Here is a 21,998-nt window from a genome sequence, read left to right as displayed (position 1 = left end):
AGAGGAACAACAGCTCTTTCAACTCACCCAAAAGAGCATCTTTCACACCTAACTCAACTCACGGTGCCACCAAACAATTTTTATTTCCCTCTGCAAAAAACCCTTTTCAAAGAGAGGTAAATAAGGAGAACAAACTGAGAGGGTGAAATCCATAAATGAAAGGAGCCTGTTCCCACAGTACACATTAATATATTGGGTCTGAGTGTATGAGACCTCAGTTGCCATTTTAATTTTTCTGAGGCAAACCATTTCATACTCCTCCACACTTCATTTTAGAGAAAACATGTATTTCCCTTTGCTTTCACTTCCACTCTTTTTGGCTTCCACCTTTTACAGCTGCAGTTTACTGACACCTGCTTTGAGGAGAAGATGACTTTGGTGGTCACAATATTGATGCTGTAATACAATCCATCCTCCTACTGCAGTTAACAATCACAGGTGGTAAAAGCAAGTGACAGTTAGAATAGAGATGCCCTGTCGCTCTCATAACTCTCATCAGCCCAAGAACCACGTTCTTACTAATGAACAGAAGTTCCATTTGGAAACAGATCTCAGTGATGACTGCTATCCAAGACTGGCTTCATTTTCCTGGAACGCGTGTTTTCAAGACCTCAGGGGTACAATTTTCTTGAGTTCTATAATTCACTGGCACAAGAGATAATGTTTGTGGCTGAAGAGAAGGCTCCTTTTACCCATGTATGAATGAGAATCAATAGAAGTGAAACCTAAGCTCATCTTCCATGAAGAGAACATCTTCCACTGATTTCAGGGCAGGCAATATCATTTCAAGAGCTTCTTCTGCTCAGAATTACACTACGCAACCAGTTTATACGATACAAAACCTTGTGAAGTTAAATTCCACCAGAGCAGAAAAGCAGTGCCAGCTACAGACACGTAAGGCATAATTCCAACGTAACGTATGCCTAACAAGGATGTGCTTTCACAGAACATACCCTTGATATTTTCTGCAGGACTCCAACAGCTAATTTAACTCTGCTTCATTTCTAGAGATGCCCAGGCCTTCTTACTTGCCCTTCTGAGCTTGCAAACTCAAACCCTTTTCATATATAGCGGTTCCTGCTTGCAAGCAGTGGTATGAGACAGGCAGTGCTCACACCTCACCATCCACACCTCCCCACGCAATGTGAACGCTGCTGTTATGCCTGCTTTCGTGACTGTGCTGGTAATAAGCTGCAGCAGACAAGAAGCAATTCCGCTGTCTGCTTTGCTGCTTCTATTATTAGAATAGCAACTCCAAAACTGAAGAATGGGATGGAGTGCTGAAACCCTTTTGAAGTACCTCGAGCTCATGAGTCAGACCATTTGCAGACTGAGCAAGCTGTACAGCACGTTCCTCCCCAGTGACAGATAAAATACATTAAGCATTAACTACCCAGAGGAACATCAATGCATTTGTGAACTAATATAATATCCTGAAGCTCTAATACATAACGTACTGCAGACGTTGTAATGGACAGAAGAAACGCTGTTTGTTTGAAGCCTAGAAGGAGAGACAAAACAACAGGCACTGTTTCAATATTTTCCTGCCTTTGAAGAACAATTCTTCAATTTTTAACACAAGAAATGAAACACCAGAACAATAAAAGATTATGAGGACACATCGGAAATCAAACAGGCTTAAATATTAAGAAAAATTGCAAGGAATTTCAAATCACAAAAAACACGATCTAGGATTGTCTCCAAAATCTTGGAGTAATCTGAACTGACGGTTAGAATACTTCAGATGGTCCTCATTACACTGCGGAAAGAAATTCTGTCGATCCACATTTAAAAATGTGGATTTCCATATTATTGAAGACATACAATTTATAGGACTGCCTTTCAGATTACTGTAAAACAAAAGGAGATCAGAGAATTTTCAGTTTACCATGACTGCACAGAGGCACAAGGCAAGAAAGAATCCACTAAAAGTCACAGGGCCACAAGACTGCTCATATGAGAAAAAGTTATCCTGAAAAATTTTGGTTAACTCGTTCTCCCACTCCCTAGGAAGATAATAACCATTTGAAATTCTCAAACCAGAGCCTCAAACCAAAATACACAAGATTTTCTACCAGTTTGCACTTTGCATCATCCAACTCCACAGAGCAGACAACAACAGATACACCATGGCCAGTTCCTTACATTCAGAGTATCTTTATGAATATTTCCACATATGTTTGAGCTGGGGAACTGTTTCCCTCCTTGAATCCTAGTTAGAAGAAGTGAGAGGTGGGCTCCCCCCTGTATACAGTCTGAAAAGAATGAGAAATTAAAAAAGGAGGAAAGGGAAGATTTCATTTACAGTACTGAAAGGGGATACAACAGTCTGAAATTCAGTCTGCTGACACTTGAGTTTTAAGACAGAAAGTGTTTGGATGCAAGAATCATCAACCCCAATAGACCAAAGTCCAGCTTCACATCTTCATCTGCAACCTGAATGACAGAGTGCAGCCAGTGCACAACTGCTGCACATCTGCAGACAGCACAGAGCTGGGAGGAGGTACTGGCACAGCAGATGGCTGTGCTGCTGCTCACAGGGATCTGAGCAGGCTGAATTAGTGAACTGACAGGAAACTTACATTGGTCAGTGGGAGGAAATGGGAAGTCCTGCACCTGGGGATCAGATTTGCAGAATAAGCCCTGGGGTCCTGGACAGCATTCAGAAGAGCACTGCCAGCAGGCAGAAGAAGCAGCATCCTTCTCCTCCACTCAGCACTAGGGAGGCTGGACCTGGAGCCCTGGGTAAGGAAGGAGTCCAGCAAACGACCACTAAGGTTGCTTAAAGACTGGAGCATCTTTTGTGGGAGAAAAACTGAGAAAACTTGAAGGGAGAAGGCTCAAGAAATGTTGTCTTATCCATGCATAAATACCTAATGGGGGAGCAGGGAGCAGAATAAAGAAGATTTAACCAGCCTCCTTCCCATGGTATCTGGTATACTGGCTGAGAGGCAGCAGGCACTAACCAGAACACAGGAAACCCCACTTCAACAGAGCCAACAAACAAATAAAAAGAACAACTTTTTCACTGCGAAGGGTGGTCAAACACTGACACAGTTTGCCCAGTGAGGCTGTGAACTCTCCATCACTGAAGCTGTTCAAAATCTGAGCGGACATGGAGCTGGCAACCTGCTCTAGCTCACCATACTTTAAGCAGGGGGTTTGGCTGAGCAATCCTCAGAGGTCATTCCAACCTCAGCAACTCTGTAAGCTACTGTCTGGTAACATGAGGAAAACAAAACAAAACAAGCAATCAACAGAATTCTTTCATATCGGTTACCAACAGCTACAACAGAACCTACCACTTTATCCCATGGCATGGAAAGGAACAGCCTTTACAGTTACAAGGCGTGTTCAAAATAAAAGTGGGCAGGGTTTTCCTGTCTTATCGCTGCAGAACTGAAGCAAGGATGTAAACACAGGTGGAGAATAATTCAGTCCTTAATTATGTAAGATGCAGAATATGATTAACCTGTAATTGTAAGATCCAGGCAAAAAATGTGGGTCCAGACATTGTGCTCACTGTTGCAAAGTCTTGAGATTTTTAGCCAAAGATACAGAACTTCAGATCTTCACCTGTATCTTTATCTGTAATAGCAAACACGGCAAAGTAAACTACTCTACTGAGACTGTTTTGTCTGCACATTAAATATGAAGTGTGTGAGCAGTCACATCCAATTTAAACAACTTTCGGTTGCTCACAAAACATACAAATTACTATCTCACATGCAGCTATTGGCCACCTACTTAAATGCAGAACTTAAAGACTGGAATTGTAACAAGTGAACAAGAAGGCATGCATGATTCCTTCTGCATTGTAAAATGGGAGGGGTTCAATTATTTTCCATGCCCTCTTTTCCCAACATCTGTTATTTTCCCTATTAGCAAGTTGCTCAAATATTTGAGAAGCAAAACAAAGCCACTGCAAGATCACATCTGTGCTGCTCGTAAAAATAATGCAAGCAGAGGAGGCAAGGCAGCTCAACCAGAGACATAAGAAGCAACAAAGCTGGACCTAAACCAACCCTCATGGATCTGTGGTCTGCTAGGCTGGAATTGCTGCCAGGCAAGTCCATTCAGCCCAACTCACAGAGCAAGACCTGCACAAGCCACTCAAATTGCCTTCTAAACAGAAGAGTTGCTTTAAAATAAACTAAAAACCAACCAACAAAAAAACCCTTGTTAGAATTGTGGTCCTTAGAGCACAGCAGACATGGTGTTTTGTACTTCAGTGCTTCAGAATGTGTTGAAAACATGCAGCTTCCCACTCATCCCTGCAGAACCACTACTTGGGCAGGGACAAGGTGACAGCACTTTGATTTGCTAGTGGGTTTTGAATTTCAGGGGAAAACAAATTAAAAAAAAATAAGGAATATATTTTCCAGGAAAGCTTTCTGAAGAGCACACCTCGGTCATAACTCAACTACCGCATCTAACAATAACCTGAGCTGTCCTTCAGCAGTCATCTGCCTACACGGCAGAATCCACCCGGGGGCATTATCACAAACTACAATACTATTACTACAGTTTCCTTTTGAGTCACTGGCAATGGTATGCATTACTAATTTGATGCTGCTGCTTGTCTTTCCAGATGTGAAATTCCCTGAGAGGCCAGAAGAGTGTCATTGATAAGTCACTTCATTTCCATCAACTGTTAAGGACACACAAAAAGTACAGTACTATACCACACACTCTAGAAAAGCTAATCCGTAAAGGACTAGAGCACACCTTAGAAGATGGGTTTCATGGCAGACTCTGACCAGAGAACACACCGAGGGTCACAGCCCTGACTGAGGGGACACTTCTCAGATCGTGTAACCAACACCAGGCATCAGTATATCCAAACCAATGGTGTGTAAAATGCCTTTAGGGTAATGGTCTATGCAAAGCAAATGACTTGTGAAACATCGCTCCTCAGAGAGGAAAATACCCCGTTCAAAGCAGGGGGAGTGGCTGAAACCTGCTCTGCAGCCTCAGCTGTTAAACGTGAGGACCTCAATCAAAAGAGAAACAGGAGAAATGAAAGAAGCAAACTAGCTGCTGAAGTGCCAGCTGGCAGAATAACCAACAAGCTGTCCTACAGGACCACAGCACTCCCATCGCTTCCACTCAGCTCACACCGACTTGTTTGCTGCAACCTATGAGGAGTCAGAAACTCTTCTCTGCATCATGGAAACAGTCTGCAATGTGCAGTCCAGAAAAATGGACAGATTCCACTTTGGGAAAAAAAAATACACTCACAAGACAGAAACAGACTTCAAACAAGCAATGGGGAAAAATGCCATTCTGTGTCAGGACTTAAAAGACAGCAGAGCCCAATGGCTGTAAATAAATCAGAAACGGGTAAGAAGATGACTGTCACCAGCAGGTGTAATCAAGTATTCTTTGTTTCTCAAGGTCCTGGAGATGCTAACTAGCAATGGGAATACACAAGGTGGAAGACATTTCTGTTTTTAACTGCAAGTTCTGAATTACTGGATAATTTTGGCACCATCAATTTTTCAGAACACTATGAGAGCCTCTTTCAGGTAAGAGGCACAGTGAATGTAGAAAACTGGTGCTGGACTGTACAAAGAGGGAGAGCACTGTCTCACAGAGAATCAGTAAAGCACAGTATTCCAGCGTGCTGATATGGAAGCTGTGGAGCCCCATCCCTTGAGGTGCTCAAGGCCAGGTTGGATAGGGCCCTGGGCAGCTGGAGCTGGGGGGGCAGCCCCACCCACAGGCTAAGCTTGCCCTGTTACAAACAAAACCAACTCACTGGACACTTTCAAGCTGCAGTGTGGAGGGCAAAGCCTAACAATGAGACACATGTGAAGAAGTAATGACTGGGTACAGATGCAAGGATGAACAAACCTCTTAAGGGAAGCCTTAAATGCTTTCATTATTGGGTTTCCAAGGCGTTATTCAACTTCTCACACACGCCACAACAGTCTTCAAAACAACTTAGAATAGGAACAAGAACTACAAACATTTCCCCTTGGGGTTCTAAAACTGTATCTTCATATTTTTCTAATAAAGGAGCTTACAAAGGGAGGAGGAAAAACAATGTTTTGTTACCACAAATTTAATTCAAGTAAATTAATCATAAAATAATAAGAAGTTAATGATGCAGATTAATGCAACAGCAAATTCCCATATTCAGATTTACATTTACACAAGTCCTGCTATTAAAACAGAAGGCCACAATAGCTTTGAAAAGCACACTGAAAAGTATATGACGACTACTGGAGCTGGGAAGTCAATCTAGTACTTTGCTGGCATGGCACAGCACGTGATCCCCAGATTGCCCTGGGACAGCTCAGGGACACTCGTGAAGAAAGTGTATAACCATGTTCAGGTAACAAGAAGTCTGTTACCACTAAATAAGAGGGGATACCTTTCAGGGCACTCTCAGGCTGTCCCAAAAGAAGCGATCAAGAAGGAGAAGCAGCCTCACTCACATTACTCTAGCTTATGTACCTCAAAGCAGCAAAAGAAAGTTTACTGTTCCTAATTTACAAGGAAATGATTAATGTGAATACTCCTAAGGCTGTTGATTAAGTACACTATAGGCGATGTGCTGAAGGGACAAGCGTCTTTGCTTACTCAGGAAATTCTTACAAATCATTCTTTCCCCAGACAAAAAGAGAAATGGGCAAAAAATAAATGTATTGGGGCCATAAAAGTCTAGTGCATGCACAGAATATGTTTGGTCAGTACATTCAAATATCACATTCTACCTACCCACCTAAATCCTCCGCCGTTTAGTCAGAGAAACCCTGCCTCAAAACAAAACTAGCAAGCAACCAGACATAGTTTTGGCAAGGCATCACAGGGCTGGTAATGAGGCGGAAAAAGCAAGGAGCTCACTACCTGTAATAGTTTGTTCTTTGCCACAGCAGCCACACAAATCAGCCTTGCTATGGTGACGTACTGTGACACCACCCATGGTTAAATGAACTCAGCACTGCAATTTAGTTTTTGAGTTTCGGAAGGCTGTTAAAATATTTGTAACACTTGCAGTAAAGGGGAAAGAACAACAACAACAACAACAACATGTTTCGATATTTTCTCTCACAAAAGTATTTCTTTAACCTGTAAAAATGTTGTTAAACTTCAGAAGCCCAAGGTGGGCATTAGCTGGTCATCTAAATATACCAAAGAGAACAGAACTATCTGGATAAAGACTGCTGATGTAACATTCCCTCCGTAGATTATTAGGTTAGAAGACTGCAGTATTAGGTTTGATGATATAAATAGAAAAGTCTCAAATACCAAAAATACTCCTCCATTAGTTTTCGTGTAGTCTAACGCACGGAAGAGGTTTAACAGACATTAATACTAATCATACCTCATCTAAAAACATTTTAACAAACATAAACTAAGCTTCATAGGTTCCTTCACAGAGCATCAGCAGATACGCAGTCTATGGTTATGTTTGTTTCCAAGTAAAGCAGTTGCTAGGAGGAATAAAAAACAAATTTTATGCCAGAGGCAAGCACAGGAAATAAAAATGGGTACATTATCCAAATGAAAAGAATGCATCTGAAAAGGAAACTGGCAGCCATCAGAGCTGGAATATTGCCAGGCCATCTATATATATAATTTAAGCATTCAAAATAGACCAGACAGGTACACATTTCAAGAGGCCACCTCAGCAACGCAATGCTTACCCACACGCTGCTCAATGGCACAGAACCCTGCTGGACAGATCATCACACTGCTTAACGCCTGCGTCGCTGCTCTCTTCCAGGTCTCTCCAAATACACCTCAAGCCTCACATTTCCATGTACCTCTGGGTCAGATTCATCACTGACTTCTCTTTGGTTCTGCCCTGCCCACAGCCACCTGAGCATGAACTCTGTCCCTACAGCTGTAGTTATGTTGATGACCTTCAGGTCCTCCCTTCAGAATGCAATGCCAACTCCTTTTTTTTTTTTGTATTATGGAAAGATGAAAGAAAAGTATTAAATCCCAAAACTTTAAGTTCTCTTTAATACTGTATTCTTCTTTCTGATGGATGGTTGTCCTCAGCTGACAGCTATCCCAGAGCTCCCAGAACACCATTCTCTCCAAAATCTGAACCATCTGGTCAGCTGCAGACAAATTTGTGAGTAGGCAAATCAGAAGTGTGGGAGGACTGAGAGAAAGAAGAGCTGTTAAACAAGGAGCCTCATCCACCCCAGGAAGCAACTGTACTAAAAACACCGTCACACTTATCTACACGTATGGTAAATTACACAGGTAACCAAATTACTTTTAGAAGATGTTCAGTGGCCCACTCCAAACACCACACAAACACAACTGATGCTTAAATTAACTAAAAATACGTATTCGCAGTGTTGTCATTTCCCCCCCCCACTCTGGTAAGCAAGCACAGACACTGCAGACTTTTATTGCACACACTTGGGATCTTGGGCTGCAAGAAAACAAAAGAAATGACATTAAAAAAAAAAAAAAAAAACAACACCAAGATGAGATCCTCCCTTTCACCACCAAAACCCCACATATCCATAAGCACTCACATCACTGCCCTCCTACTGATTCAGCGTACCCACATCCTCTCAAACAGCAGCAGCACTGCCCCTTGCTTGCAGAGAGCCCTGGTTTTAGTTCTACAGAAGTGAGAAGCGATAACAAAGCCATTAATCTTTCCTCTGCCCCTTCTTCAAATTACAGAATTGAAATGCCACCCTAAATTAGCTTAAACTGTTAAGACTCATTTAACAGGGACAATTCTTTGCCCTTTAAAACTACAACTTTTAAATAAAAGGTCTTGAGATTATGCTGCATGACTTGAGAACTAATGACCATGACACTACTTAACTTGCAAAGTAAATATTTGTGGAAAAACATAATGAAAACATTTAAGGGAAAAAAAATAAAAATCAGGCACTACTGTCTTATTAAAATAAATCGTAAAATATTTTAATTTGATACTTTCTAATAATAATAAAATCCCCCCTTCTTCTCTACACAGAGGTGAAGAGATTGCACTTCTGCTCTATTCTGCCCAGGAAGTAGAATCACTAAGTTGTCCAGTTCAATTCTGATTCAAGTTTAGCTGTGAATGGAATTGCTCTGATTTGTTTTCAGCTTCCATTAATGAAGTGGTCGACCCTTCTGGATCCCCTTCTTAATTCTGAGATTACTGAGACAAGAACAGCAAAGCGTGAAGCTGATATTTTCATTACTCTCGTTGTTCTCCACATACTTTTAATTACACAGTATGCACTGAGCCAAAAGTTTCTCCAAGCTCTCCATCATTATACCAATCTTTTCCTTATGCTGCTGCTTTCCTTAAATGTTCATTACTTTGGACTGTTCAACACCAAACAACTTCTGCAATTTGTTGGCCATTCACATAGCTTAACTACTTACAAAGTTCTTTACAATCATCTCTGCAGCTCACAAACTCAAACAGCCAAGTATACAAAACTTGTGAGGAACCCCACTGCTAACCTTTCATTAAAATGAACACTGGCCTTTTTATTTCCTAACCAAGCAGTCTTCAGTTCATGATAGCTCCTCACTCTCAATCTGTGCTTCATTTTCTTAAGAAACCCTGCAGAAGGCATGTGCACAGCCTAAATAACAATAGCCACTTAACAAGACAGAAGGTGAAGAAGTCTACTTCAACGCCATTTCAGTCGCATATTGCAGCCCAGTGTGTCTAAATACTACAGCAAAAAAGGCAGCAGGTAGACTTCAGCACGAATCAGGGCTGTGATAAAGATCATCACACAATGCTTAAAATATGTGGCAATAATACTGAAGCGGTGGTGGGAGCATGAAACTGAAGGTTGGGACCGGGTTTTGCTGGGGCACTCCCTGCTTGAAAATCTCCTGATTGGAAAAAATAAAAATACAGCCCCATACACAAATCCCTCACCAGTGTCACAGAGTGCTTTTAGGAACACAAACATATTGGCCTTACTGATTTCAGAAATTACATACACAAATGGCTGAGACAGTAGTGGATACACACTATTATCTCAAGTGTGGCAACTGCAACAGCAGTGCAATTACATGCCTACGCAATCCTGTGTCTGATGTGTCATCTTAAGCATTAGTTTATATTCACTGTAATAAACACAAGCAGATTACCTATCTTGGAGCTGCGTTTCGGCTCAGTTCATGCTGGAAAGTTACACCACCACACTGGTACTCCATAAAGGATTTGCTAACTGCCTGGTCTCACTGAGGTTGCACAACTCTTCCATTTTTAAGGTCCTATTTTCAGCTGCCTAAGACCTTGCCAAACAAACCTGTGGCAAGACTTCCCTGCCCCTCGCACACACCCAACAGAGAAAGGGAAAGTGACAAATTTCATCTGTTTGAGTGGAATTCTAAAAAAGTAATTTATCAGAACAAGTTGTCGGAGAAAAGTATCCTTTATTCACATTAAACATTCAGTGCTGTCTCCAGCAAAAAATTCAAAAATGTCTTTTTGAAAAGTTCTGAGATTCTTCTGCTTTAAAACAGTCTACTTACATGTATATGCAATTAAGCAATCATGTCTGACATCAAGGCATCATTTCTGATATGTTCTAGAATCGCACTGTTTAAGCAGGGAAAAAATTTCCTCCTTCAAATCTAAAGAACTGGTGCACAAAGGGTTTAGCTCCATGAGATTCTATTCTACCTCCAGAACGGAGCTGGACTAAACCATTCCTGCCATTACTTCACATGGCTCCTAAAAGCCTACCCACCATCAAGTAAAAGAGCAAGAAAAGGCACAGAGACATCTCTCAGATAGTCATACCCTTCCAGGCACTTCACCAGCAATGCTGGGGGGAGTAAGATGACTAGCATGCATAGATACATTTAAAATAATGTCATGCCTTGAAGAAGCAGAAGGGATGAAGACATATCCTAAAAATAGAAAACTTGGCCATAAGCAGGAATACAATGCTGGTTCAGAAGCATTCCACAGGCATTCCTGGAGCTAAGAGTAAATAATCCTCCCTTCACACCTTTCTGTAGAAGTACTCCTCAGTAATGTCATGCTTACCAACCTTAGGCAGACATAACAGACTTGTTACGCTTGCAACGTCTTGTTTTATCCAGATCAGGTGAAACACAGGAGCAGACACTAACCCACACTGAAAAAGAAGCAAATGGCAACAAACAACAGAAATATCACAGGCAAAAAACAACAGCATGTGCTTTTACTCAAAGTGCTGTGCCAGAAGGTGGGAGCTTTCTAAAAATAAAACTTAGAGAGCATTTCAATAACTAATCTTTTGGAATGACCCTTTATAGTTAAGTGATACAACAGGAAAAAGAGATATAAGCTTTGCTGCTTTTGACATGTAGCTGACACTACATGAAAGGAAGAAATACGGTGAGGCCTGTACCAAAAATGAGAAAGGGCAATTTCCTGGTGATTTTTACATATAAAATAGGTCTAGGGTCACTGTAAGAACCCTTTACAAACATGGACCTCACTTGCTCAAAGCTGACAGTGAGTTCACTGTACTCCCCACTATATCTTGCACAACACAAGGAGCCTTTGCTCTGAGGCCAGGGCAGAAGCAGTTCCAATGCCCCTAACTCCTTCAACTCCCACCCCTTTTTATCAAGGCAGCTCACAAGTTGCGTACAAACGTCCTCTTGCAAAAGAAATTCAAAGATCCCAGCTTGATCTCAGCCTATCCTACACAAAAGTTATATAAAACTCTATCAGAGAAAGCTGCATTTAAATCAGGAATCACGAAGATACTCAATTCAGAGGCATACAGTCTCTGCCTGGTATGTCACTATCCGAACCTATCAAGTCACATCAGGTACTTTCATACATTCAAATCTTCTTTCTTCATTTTACACACCACTTGCCCTCAGAAACCATACTGCAGCAACAAAACAGGGTAGGAACCAATGGCAGGGAAAAGCACGTAGATGTCTCTCCTGAAATAACACCCCCTTCCTTATTTGGTGCAAAAAATGTACTTTATCTCATCTGCTGTTTCCCAACTCATGTTGCACTTCCCGTCGAACAGGGGCTGGCCAGCCAAGAGAGGCAGTGAGGACAACACTCTTGTGCCAGGGAGGTGTGATCACAACTCCATCTGGACCCATCGCTGTTCTAGAAGACCAAAATATTCTCATTCTTAAAAGATTAAAGGAGTTGAGTCTGGTGACTGATGAAAGAGAAACTAAGAACGTTATGAATCAGAGGAAAAAAAATGGATGACGGCTGAAAAAAAATGATATACTGGTCACTATTTAATCTTACAGAAATGTCAGCCGATAAATTTTAAATCACTTGAGTGGAAAAGAGTAAAGACATCTAGAAATCCAAATCCCCATTTTACTCTTCCTGTCTGAACATCAAGAGTGAGGAAAGAAAAACTCTCCTCCCTTGACAAAACTGCAGTATTCTCACAAGAGACTGTTTAAATGTCCCTACTGATTGCTACAGAACAGTACAGGCAGTACCATTTGATTAGTTCAGATTTTCACCTGCAATACCAACAAGCATCCTCACACCACTAAGATCCTTTCAGCATATCAGCAGACATATATTACTCTTCCTTTTGCCAGCCTGCCCAACTAGACTGAGACTGCATGAGCTGGCAAGAGGCTGATACAGAAGGTGGCTCTGAGTTCTCAAAGCTCACAACAGTATTCCTTTCTGAGATGCACACAACTCCACTGACCACAGGGGATGCTTCTCCTCCTAAAAGGCAGAGGAGCACTGACAGCAGCTGCAGCTGGGGGACACTCACCATCACCAGCTCCAGGAGGTGTTCAAGGACAGCTTGGATGGGCCAGCCTGATCTAGTGGAGCTGTCCCTGCCCACAGCAAGGGGTTGGAACTGAAGGTCCCTACAACCTTAGAACAAAGCACAAGATCAGTATTCCAATTACCTGGACTGATGACTACGTGGAGACTTATAATTGCAACATTAAAATGGCAAGATCTCAAGCTAATGGTAGCTGCTGCAGTTAGACAGCAGGAAAAGAGAACAAAACAGCATGTCTAAGCATTTTTAAGCCAAGCAAGGTTCTCTTCTAGCAGCCCCAACTATTTTTAGAGATATGATTAGATACAGGGTTATTAAACTTTAGTCAGTAATAGTCACTGACCTGAAGAAGTTCAAATATAGAAGATGGTTGCTTTAAAAGTAGTTTTGTCAGTGAGCAAGAAGTCACTGGAAATTCACCTCCACAGACACGCTCCATCTCCCTCCCATTTCATTAGCAGCTTCTGTTCTACCTGTATATTAAATGACAAATTATAGCACAGAAAAAAGGCACTTGCCACAAAGGATCAAGCGCTTGCAAGTTTGCTTTTTTTAGACTGCTTCTTCCACAAATGCAGGAAAATACTGAGAAGTGTTTTTGTTTCAAATCATACTGATATGCATATTCAGAGTGTCCTAACCGAACAGCTCCTACTCCAACAGTTGTATGTTTGTACAAAAGCCTTAGAAAAGGTTTGTAAGAGTTGTATGAAAACTCTTCTGCAAGCTGATAAAATAACCGCTAGATGTCTGAACATTCCTCATGGAAAGATACCCACTTTTCTTCTCGTAAGGCATACGACAGTTAAGAGAAGAATATATTTATCACACTCTGCCCTTTAAGAAACAACAGCAACCAGTTATACTCAAGTTCTCACACATACTTGAAGCTTAAGAAGAAAAAAAAGGAAAGAGAGAAAGGAAAGGGATCTTTACAACCTCTGTTCCCATTCCTTTCTCTGTTTTGCTTGTCTGACTCTACAGCCTCTCTTTATATAACATCAATTTCAAGTGCAACCAGGAGCACCTACATTAACCAAAAAGAACAGGTCAGAGCTGCTGATACAGACCCAGATCACATAATTTCATAATTTCTTTAACAAATCCTCCAGGATTCTTACACACAGGGTTATGAGGAGCTGGAAGAAGGGCAGACCTAGTTCGTGAGTTTTCCTCAGCTGTTCCAATAAAGTACACCAACAAGTTATGCAACAACAGCAAAGCCCAGAAGGGAAAAACTAACACTCACCACATTGTCTTCATTTGGTGTCAAGCCCTCTCCCACACATGGCACACAATCTTACATAGGGTATTAAAAAAAAAAAAAGACACGAAAAGCAACCTGCCCTAAATGTAGTTTGCAGACTGTTTAAGTCCCTTATTATACTGCCACTTCTTACCCGGGTAACAGATGACCCAAGACTGGAGGTGGAAAAAATGAATAGAAAATAAAAATAGAAACACACCTTCAAAACAAATGAAGCAGAACATTACCGTCAGTTAAGAGACAGGCAAACTTCTTCAGCTGGTTAACCCAAATCAAGAGGAAAAAAAATAATAATTCAACTCACTAACCACTCTGCTGCCCCCAGAATTGAAACATCCTTCATCTTCTTACTGAATCCACATATACCTATCACCTTATATTTACTTTCACAGAGATGGAACATAATGAAGGCCTTTCTTCAGTTTAACTCTGAAATCAAAAATAGAAAAATATGCTGGAGCAGGGACTCTTTCAGATGTTTTCAGATGTACCACTGTAAGTCTTAGACACCAGCTCTCATAAAGCCGTGTTTTAGTTCTGAAATAACTGCAAGAAGAGAGCACCACAGCCACGGCCCTTTATAGATCCATCAGTCTGGAAACAAAGACATATAAATTCACTGTTTTCTTACATGGAGGCAAAAAAGGGATCGTTTCCAGGTCTTTCTGCTCCTGGTGCTGAGCACTGATGGGGTGTGAGGAAACAAGCTATTCTTGTTATTTTGTGGTGTTAGGTTAAATAAAAAACAAACAAAAAAAAATCACAAGAACGCCTTCATATCAAATAAGAAAATACGTTCAAACTGAGACTTTGTAACAGTGTTTGCTTAAAATACACCCCAGATCAAAAATCGTACTTTACAGGGAAAAGTGAACAGCATCCTTACCCACAGACCACCCCAGAAACACTTCTGTGTAGCCGTTTGTGAAAGGCACGCCACACAAACAGACATTTCAAGACTGTAAAACAACAAAGGATTTTTGCAAATTGTCAAAGTACATCAGCAACACCATTCAACAGCTGCTTCAGGAGGACTCGAGGATATGCAGACCATGCTAAGACCACTTTCCAAGCAGTAGGCAAAAGAAACCACACAGTTCTGCAGTCAGCAGTAGAGCTATCCCAAAGAAACTGCCTTCAGGACTGACAACCACATTGCCACGGGACAACGGCTTGAATTTTAACCAGCGTGCTCAACATATGCCGCATAGCCCAGGATGTATGCTGTGTGACTTTAACGTTACTGTTGTGCCCATAAACTTTCTCATTTCCAATTAATAATACACACAACACCTTGGAAGGCAGTCCGTCCTTCTGGAAAGACTTGTTGCTCAAAGGCGTAAGCAGACTTTTAAAAATATACCTGCCACTGCAAATACTATGTGGACTTCTTTTAATGAGCAAATATAAACATATAAAAAGATTTTAAAAACAGTGCATCTGGAAAAGCTTGAGCTGTACGAGGCAAGGCAGTTTGGAAGCAGTGCAACGTTGCGACAGTTCTAGCCCGGCAGACCAGAGCCTAGCTTGCTGCTGCCACCACCTCCTTAAGAACTGGAAGCTCACCTAGAGAATCCACAGAAACCTTGTGCATCTCGGAAGGGCACGTGACAGGGTACCAAAAGGCACAGTGCCACAGAAGCTTCAGTTCTTGCAGCCTAACAAAAAGCGCTCCGTCTGGGCCAACACTGACATTCTGACTAATCGGGAGTCTGACCAGACTCCGGGGCTCTGTGTTGCCATTCCTTTCTTTCCTTGTTTACATGGACAAGACCTGTGGGTACAGCCTGGGCAGAAGAGAGGGAAAGAATTTTAGGAGGACAGTTCATGTTTTGCACTCAGTAGATTCAGTCCCTTCCCTTTCCAAGGTCTCAGCAACACAAAGATTTGAGGGCTGTTTTCTTGCAGGAAGTGCAGTAGCCAGGATGAAAACCAGTGAGCTCAAGGACAAGACTAGAGCCTTCCTTAGTGTTTCAGTTCAGTGCTTCGCTTAGATGAGCCTATGAATACTAACAAGTGAAAATAAGTTCGATCATCACCACAAAGCAAGCATGCAGAGGGGAAAAAATCCCTACAGGTTCTGTAGTTAGCTTTGCTAACGGTAAATGAAGAGCCATACAGCCAAGAAGCACCACACATCACTAGCTCTGTGCAAAAGGCTTCCTGTTTCCCTCTGTCCTCAGGCAACAGAGAAGGCAGTTACAGTTCAAGGACCAGAAGACCTACACTTTGGAGACAAGCTCCGTGCCAAACTTCTTAGTTTGTGTCCTGACAGTTTTAAGCAGAGATGATTTAGAGACACATGCACTTAAAAATAAAAGTTTGGTCATACTTGAACTTTGGTTCTGTCAGCTACGTGCATAGGACAAATCAAAACTCTCTGAAAGAGGTGTACCTTTTTGTATAATACTAAACCAAAGCGATCAAGACACGCAATGGAAAAAAGGTAGCATTTCTTATCATATCAAGACAAAATACTGAATGAGAAACTCTATTAGTTTAACACACAATAAATCCATACTGACAATTAAGAACATGTTTTGGTACACTCAGCATCTCAATCCAGAGATACTGTGCCTCTGTGTACAACCCCTGGAAGAGAAACCTCCCCACAGCCGCTGTGTTTAGATACTCCTCTAAGCATCTCCATTCTAAAACATCTGTCTTTTAATGCACGTTTACTGCTTTACATCGGTAAGTCTGCAATTAACAGGAGGTGCTTACCTGTGTATCCTGCCCACCAGCCCCAGGAAGCCACCATAGCTAACAGCCATTTAAACAACACTCCTTCGATGTACCAGAAGCTCTCGCTATCCAACACTCGGAGAGGCTGCAGGGCAATTAAATACAGGACGTAGGACGGAATAGCGACCAGGTTATTGGCGACCATAAACGCGAACCTGAGGAGTGCTTTCAGGAAGGTGTAGCCCACCCGCTGGGCCTGCTCTAAGGTCACAGCCATCCTCTTCACAACGGGACCGTCCTGCGGGGCAGAGGAGAGGTTAGGAGAGCCGGGCGGTGCTGTGGGCAGGGCTGGGAGACCGGGGGAGGAGAGCCGAGCCCGCCCGCCCGGACACTCACCTCGGGTGGCTGCAGAAGGGCGCGGGGACTGCCCTGCGCCTCGCGCGGCCCCTCGCCTCCCTCCTGGCGGGGCTCCAAGCCCGCAGCCCGGCGGGGGTCACGGGCGGACCCACGCGGCCTCCATCTTCCCCCCCTCCTCCCCCCAGAGGTCACGGGCGCCTACGCGGCCGCCGGCGGCCTCCTCCCGCCCCGGCGCGGCTGACAGGAGCCGGGCCCCGCTGGCGGCGCCGACGGGAGCGGGCCGGGCTCGGGACTCACCTCCGGCGCGGCGGCGGAGCGGCGGCGGAAGCGGCGGCGGGGCTGGGGGAGCTGGGCCCGGCGGCGGCGGCGGCAGTCCCGGGCGGCGGCTGGCGGCGGCTCATGGACCCGGAGGCGGCTGGCCCAGCCGGGGAGCGCCGCTCGCCCTACGGCTCCCTGTGGGGAGACGGAGAGAGAGAGAAAGGGGGGCGGGCGGCGTGAGCGTGGGGGCCGGCGGGCGGGGAGGCGGGAGCGGCGGGCCGGGCGGGCAGGCGCAGAGCGCAGGTTCACCGCGGGTCTCCCGCTCCGGGCCTGGTACCCCCTGCCCGGCTCTTCCCGGCCCCTCGCGGTCCGGCTCGGGGGAGGACCCTGCACCTGTTGGGGGGCGGGCGTCCGTACCTCAGCGCCGCCGCCTCCTCCTCCTCCTCCCGTTCCCGCTGCTGCTCCCCGCCCGCCGCGAGCAGCGTGAGGCGCCGGGGCTGCATGCCGGCTGCTGGGGCCGCGCTCCCCGCCCCCGCCGCTGCGTGTCCGCCGTGACCGCCCCGGCGCTGCCAGAGAGCGCTGCGGGAGCGCCGCCCCCCGGCCCCCCACACACACACACACGCGCGCGCGGGCACTCGTCCCTCCGGAGCTGGGTGCTCGGCTCACGGCGCGTCCCAGCCCCGCGCACCCCGACCCAAACGGTGCCGAAGCAGTTTGGTTGTCCTCGGCGGCGGGCTTCATGACCAAGAGGATGGTGTAAGCAGCCGGTCACAGGTCCCTCCGGCTTCACGCAGCTCATTGCCATCAGTCCTGGCTGTCGGGGTTGGCTGCGGTGCGGTTCTTTTTCCTTCTCTGCGGTCAGAGCTGGTTCAAGCCTGCTTCGAACTTCTCCCGCTCTTCCCTCAACCCTCCCCACAGAGATCACCACAGGAGCCCTGCGGTGCCAGGCCAGGCCCACGGGCAGAGAGACAGAGACCTCACGGCCCCTCGGCCCCAGCCCCGTGTCACTTGCTGCAAGCCCCCAGCTGGCGGGAAGGCCACCCCTCTTCCCCTGCTCACCCCTCCAGGCTGACTAGGCCCAGTTCCCTCAGCTTTGCTCAAATATTCTAATACTCAAATCCACGAAAAAACGGCTCCTGCTAGTGATTTTAATTTGGCTTCAGTTCTGAGGCTGGAAAAAACCACAACACTTTTCAAGAAGCAGATATGCTAGAATGCATTTTATGCTGAAAAATAAAGCTTTCACGGTGTAATATTTAGACTGAAATCGTATCACTTTCACAGACAAACCCTGCCGTGTGCACCGCTAGGCTGCTGTTTCCCAGACAATGAGTCTTCAGCAATGACTGTACCTTCAACAAAATTAAATCCAAACTTCCCCTTCAGGGAGAAAACCAAGATATTATTGCAGATAATTTTCACTTTGGAATCCTAATACACAAACAACCAAATAATGCCATTGTGCTCCACTGGAGCAAAACACAACAAAACTGCTGACCTTCTTGACAAAAAGGACAAGTCTTGCATAAGCGGCTCCATCTCTGGGTGTATCTGTGTTATTTTTATTACTAGGTTACGTCTGACAGCGCATTTGGTGATCATTATGGAGTCAGCTTCAGCTGTCCTGTGGTGTTATCAGCTTCAACAGGACTTAGGCTTTGTCTTTTCTACCACACACAAGCAGTCCAGGGCATATACCTGTGCTTACCCTCAGCAAATTTCTCGTCCAAACTCTGGAAGAAAAACTACTGGGCATTAAAAATATGTTTTAACTTTTACATCCCAACAGTATATTATTCCAATACAAAATTAAATTATAATTCATGCTTTTTTGGAATAATATTCTGAAATATATGATGCTTCAAAATGAGGGACTTTGAAGAGTTGGTGCGAGTTGAGTGAATTAGGGGATTTGTACAGCAGAAAGGAATGGCATATGGGGAAGCAGGCGTACAAAGCAGTGTTTGTCAGAGCGGCTGCCCTAAAGCTTAGGAAGCTGTGGTTTAACATTTTGCTGAATGAGCAAAGTCCCACCCCTACTCCTCATTTCCTCCTTCACATGGACAGCCCAAGCGCTTGGAAGCGTTCTGCAGGAAATGCCCCTTGCAGAGCCCAGGAAGGCCATCGCCTGTTGTCCAGTCTGAGGCCCCAAGGAATCCTTTCCAGCATAAAGCAACACCTGTGTGCATGTATGTGCCACGTCTGCTGATAAAACAAAGGAAAAAGTTAAGCGTCAGTAAAGGTCAGTAAGCCTAAATGCTGAATCACAGCAGTTTCACAAAAGGCTTATTGGTAAGGTGGTACTGTGAATTTTTCTTCTCTTTTCTTCTTTTCTTCTTCTCTTCTTCTCTTCTCCTTCTCCTTCTCCTTCTCTTCTCTTTTCTCTTCTCAATTCCTCAAGGCAAATTCCTCATCATCTTTGGAGATTATGAGCTTTCTGTACACACAGTTTGCCATCTAATTATTATAAAGACAAAAAAGTAGAGATTAATACAAGCAATTCTTGATTTGTGGCCTTTTTGATCATTTCTCTAAAGTTTCTGTCTTTCTTGATGGAATGTAACTATATCTCTTCAGCCTGGCAGCCAATACTGACAAGGTTGTCACTACTGACCATTATAAAAACATATTTTAATGTGCTTATTAAGTGTTAAAAAAAAGATACAGATACCAGCACCGGTAACACTGGGTAATTAACTGATGTCAAGGGTAACCAGGGCAGATAATGAAATACTGGAATGGCTTTTCTCCACTTCAGAAGCCTATAGACAGAAGCCAGGAGGAGGTTGGGTTTGTTTCTGCCTGTAAAAAGGAGAAACATGCCATGATATCCATGGGAGTGTTGTACAGCAATAAACAAGCATCTGCAGCATCCAGTTACTTTGAAGAGCAGCACATAAATGGCTGCAGGCGAGCTGCACATGCTGAAAGATTCTGAGTTCACCAGGCTGGATTTGATCATGGTATCTGGCTACAAGATGCAAGGCAGTTCTCACTCATTAACCCCTTGAGAGGCTTTTGCAGAAGGGAATGTTTTTTGTTTCTGGGTACATTTCAAGAAATTACCACTGTGGACCTCAGATACTACCACTGAAGGGCTGGCATTCGCGTTCCAACTTTGCTAACTCTTTGGAGCTGCCTGCAAGCATACCTGCAAGGAGAGAACACAGTGCAGGCATTCACATATTCCATGTCACAGTGGCAGGGATTGCCATAATGAAATCCAGGCTCAAGGCTGTAAACACCAAATCAACCTGAAGATTTCTTTCTGGAACCCAGAAACAGTAAGTTCTGGAATGCTTTTGAACCTCCATCTGGATCCAGGGTTGGGAAATAAAAAGCTGCTCCTTTGTCTTCACCAGATTCAATCAGTTCTTGCTTGCTTTTCTTGTAGCAAATTGAGTCACAGATGCCATATGGCCTGGGAAAAAAGCGTTAGGAGTACGCACTTGTGTGCTGATGACACTAAAACCAAAATTGCCTTTAAAAAAATCATGAAGGTCTGTCATACAGAGAACAAAGACAAGAAAATAGCTAGAGAAATCTCAGAAATACTGCAGAGCTGCAGATTACTGCTTCTTACCGCTCATTACTACTTGAGAAAATAAAAGTATTAGATATTATTGGAAAAAATAGCATGAAAGAAAACATGAAAGTAGGCAAAACTGACAGTGAGGAACTACAAAGGTGGGAGCATGTGCAAAGCACAGACTGCTGGAAGATGCCTAACACGAAGTAGGGCAAATACTCAAGGCACTGTAACTCTGGAAAGCGTCTCAGATGAACTAAGTATCAGATATGGAAAGATGAAAGTTTAAAAGCACCATCAATAAAAACTTAGCAACCATGTTTTCCCCAGGAAGAAAAATGTTATCAGTGTTATCCTTGAAAAATCATCTTCCTGGTTCATCTGAGGACACTTAGGGGTGTTATAAGGAGCTTCTACAGTGGACTAAGTCATGCCGTTGACTTGAGAACCTGTTACATCCCTCAGAAGCAGCAGCCCAAAGCCAGCACTGCCAGCTCCCACAGTTCTACCACGCAGCATCATCATTTTCACTAATTTCTCTAATATTTCAAGCTCTTGGAGGAAAGCCTAAGATTTTTTATTTTTTGTAATTTTTATTTTTATTTTTCATAATAAAATCATAGGCCTCAGAGAAAATATGTCACAAGTGTGGCCAAAATTTCAGACTCATGATAAATGCACTGTTTTCCTCCTTTAGTATCATGAGTTTACATCAGAGCTCACACAGCACTGGTTCTGACAAGACTGCAGAAAGCCAAGTGAATCAGGAGAAGATCTGATAACTGTTGTGCAAAACTAATCATTACATACGTCTTTAAACTAATATGTTTATCCAATATTTCTGTGAGCTTAAATGAAACTAAGAAAATGTTTTATAACCAGGTGTCACATTTGTAGTTTTGAATGAAAGAAATAATGTATAGTTAGGCACAGAGAGAACAATAACTTGATCCAGTGAGGAAACATCTCTTCCCACTCTGTCCAAATGTAATGCTTAAAATTCCATCCAACATAAAGCAAAAATTAAAATTCTACATACAGCTTCCAAGGAGAACAAACAGAGCCAGAGCCCAGGAGGCCATGTGACATGGAAGACACAGCCATGCTAAATAAGTACAAGTGCTAATCATCAAGTGTGCTACCACGAAAAGAGAAGTCCACTCACATCTAG

General features: G+C 43.7%; 1 protein-coding gene across 2 annotated transcripts in view; it reads right to left on the bottom strand.

Annotated features, from left to right (window-relative positions):
• Positions 1-17,797, bottom strand: part of LPGAT1 (lysophosphatidylglycerol acyltransferase 1) — a 49,739-nt gene extending 31,942 nt beyond the window's left edge. The window contains exons 1-3 of one of the 2 annotated variants that reach the window (XM_065748159.1): positions 17,716-17,797; positions 17,338-17,493; positions 16,723-16,981 (exon numbers count right to left, since the gene is read on the bottom strand). In XM_065748159.1, the coding sequence (XP_065604231.1) occupies positions 16,723-16,960 (238 nt within the window). In that variant the 5' untranslated portion in view covers positions 16,961-16,981; positions 17,338-17,493; positions 17,716-17,797. Of the gene's footprint in view, positions 1-16,722; positions 16,982-17,079; positions 17,096-17,337; positions 17,494-17,715 lie in introns of those variants that run through there. The other variant, XM_065748241.1, reaches the window with a different exon arrangement.
• Between the last annotated feature and the right edge of the window lie 4,201 nt (positions 17,798-21,998).

This window comes from Cyrtonyx montezumae, unplaced genomic scaffold (assembly GCF_038088225.1).
Source record: "Cyrtonyx montezumae isolate F1298 unplaced genomic scaffold, pur_monq_1.0 scaffold_0, whole genome shotgun sequence".
Taxonomy (NCBI): domain Eukaryota; kingdom Metazoa; phylum Chordata; class Aves; order Galliformes; family Odontophoridae; genus Cyrtonyx; species Cyrtonyx montezumae.
The sequence above is the reverse complement of the archived record's forward strand: the minus strand, read 5'-3'. Positions and strand labels throughout refer to the sequence as shown.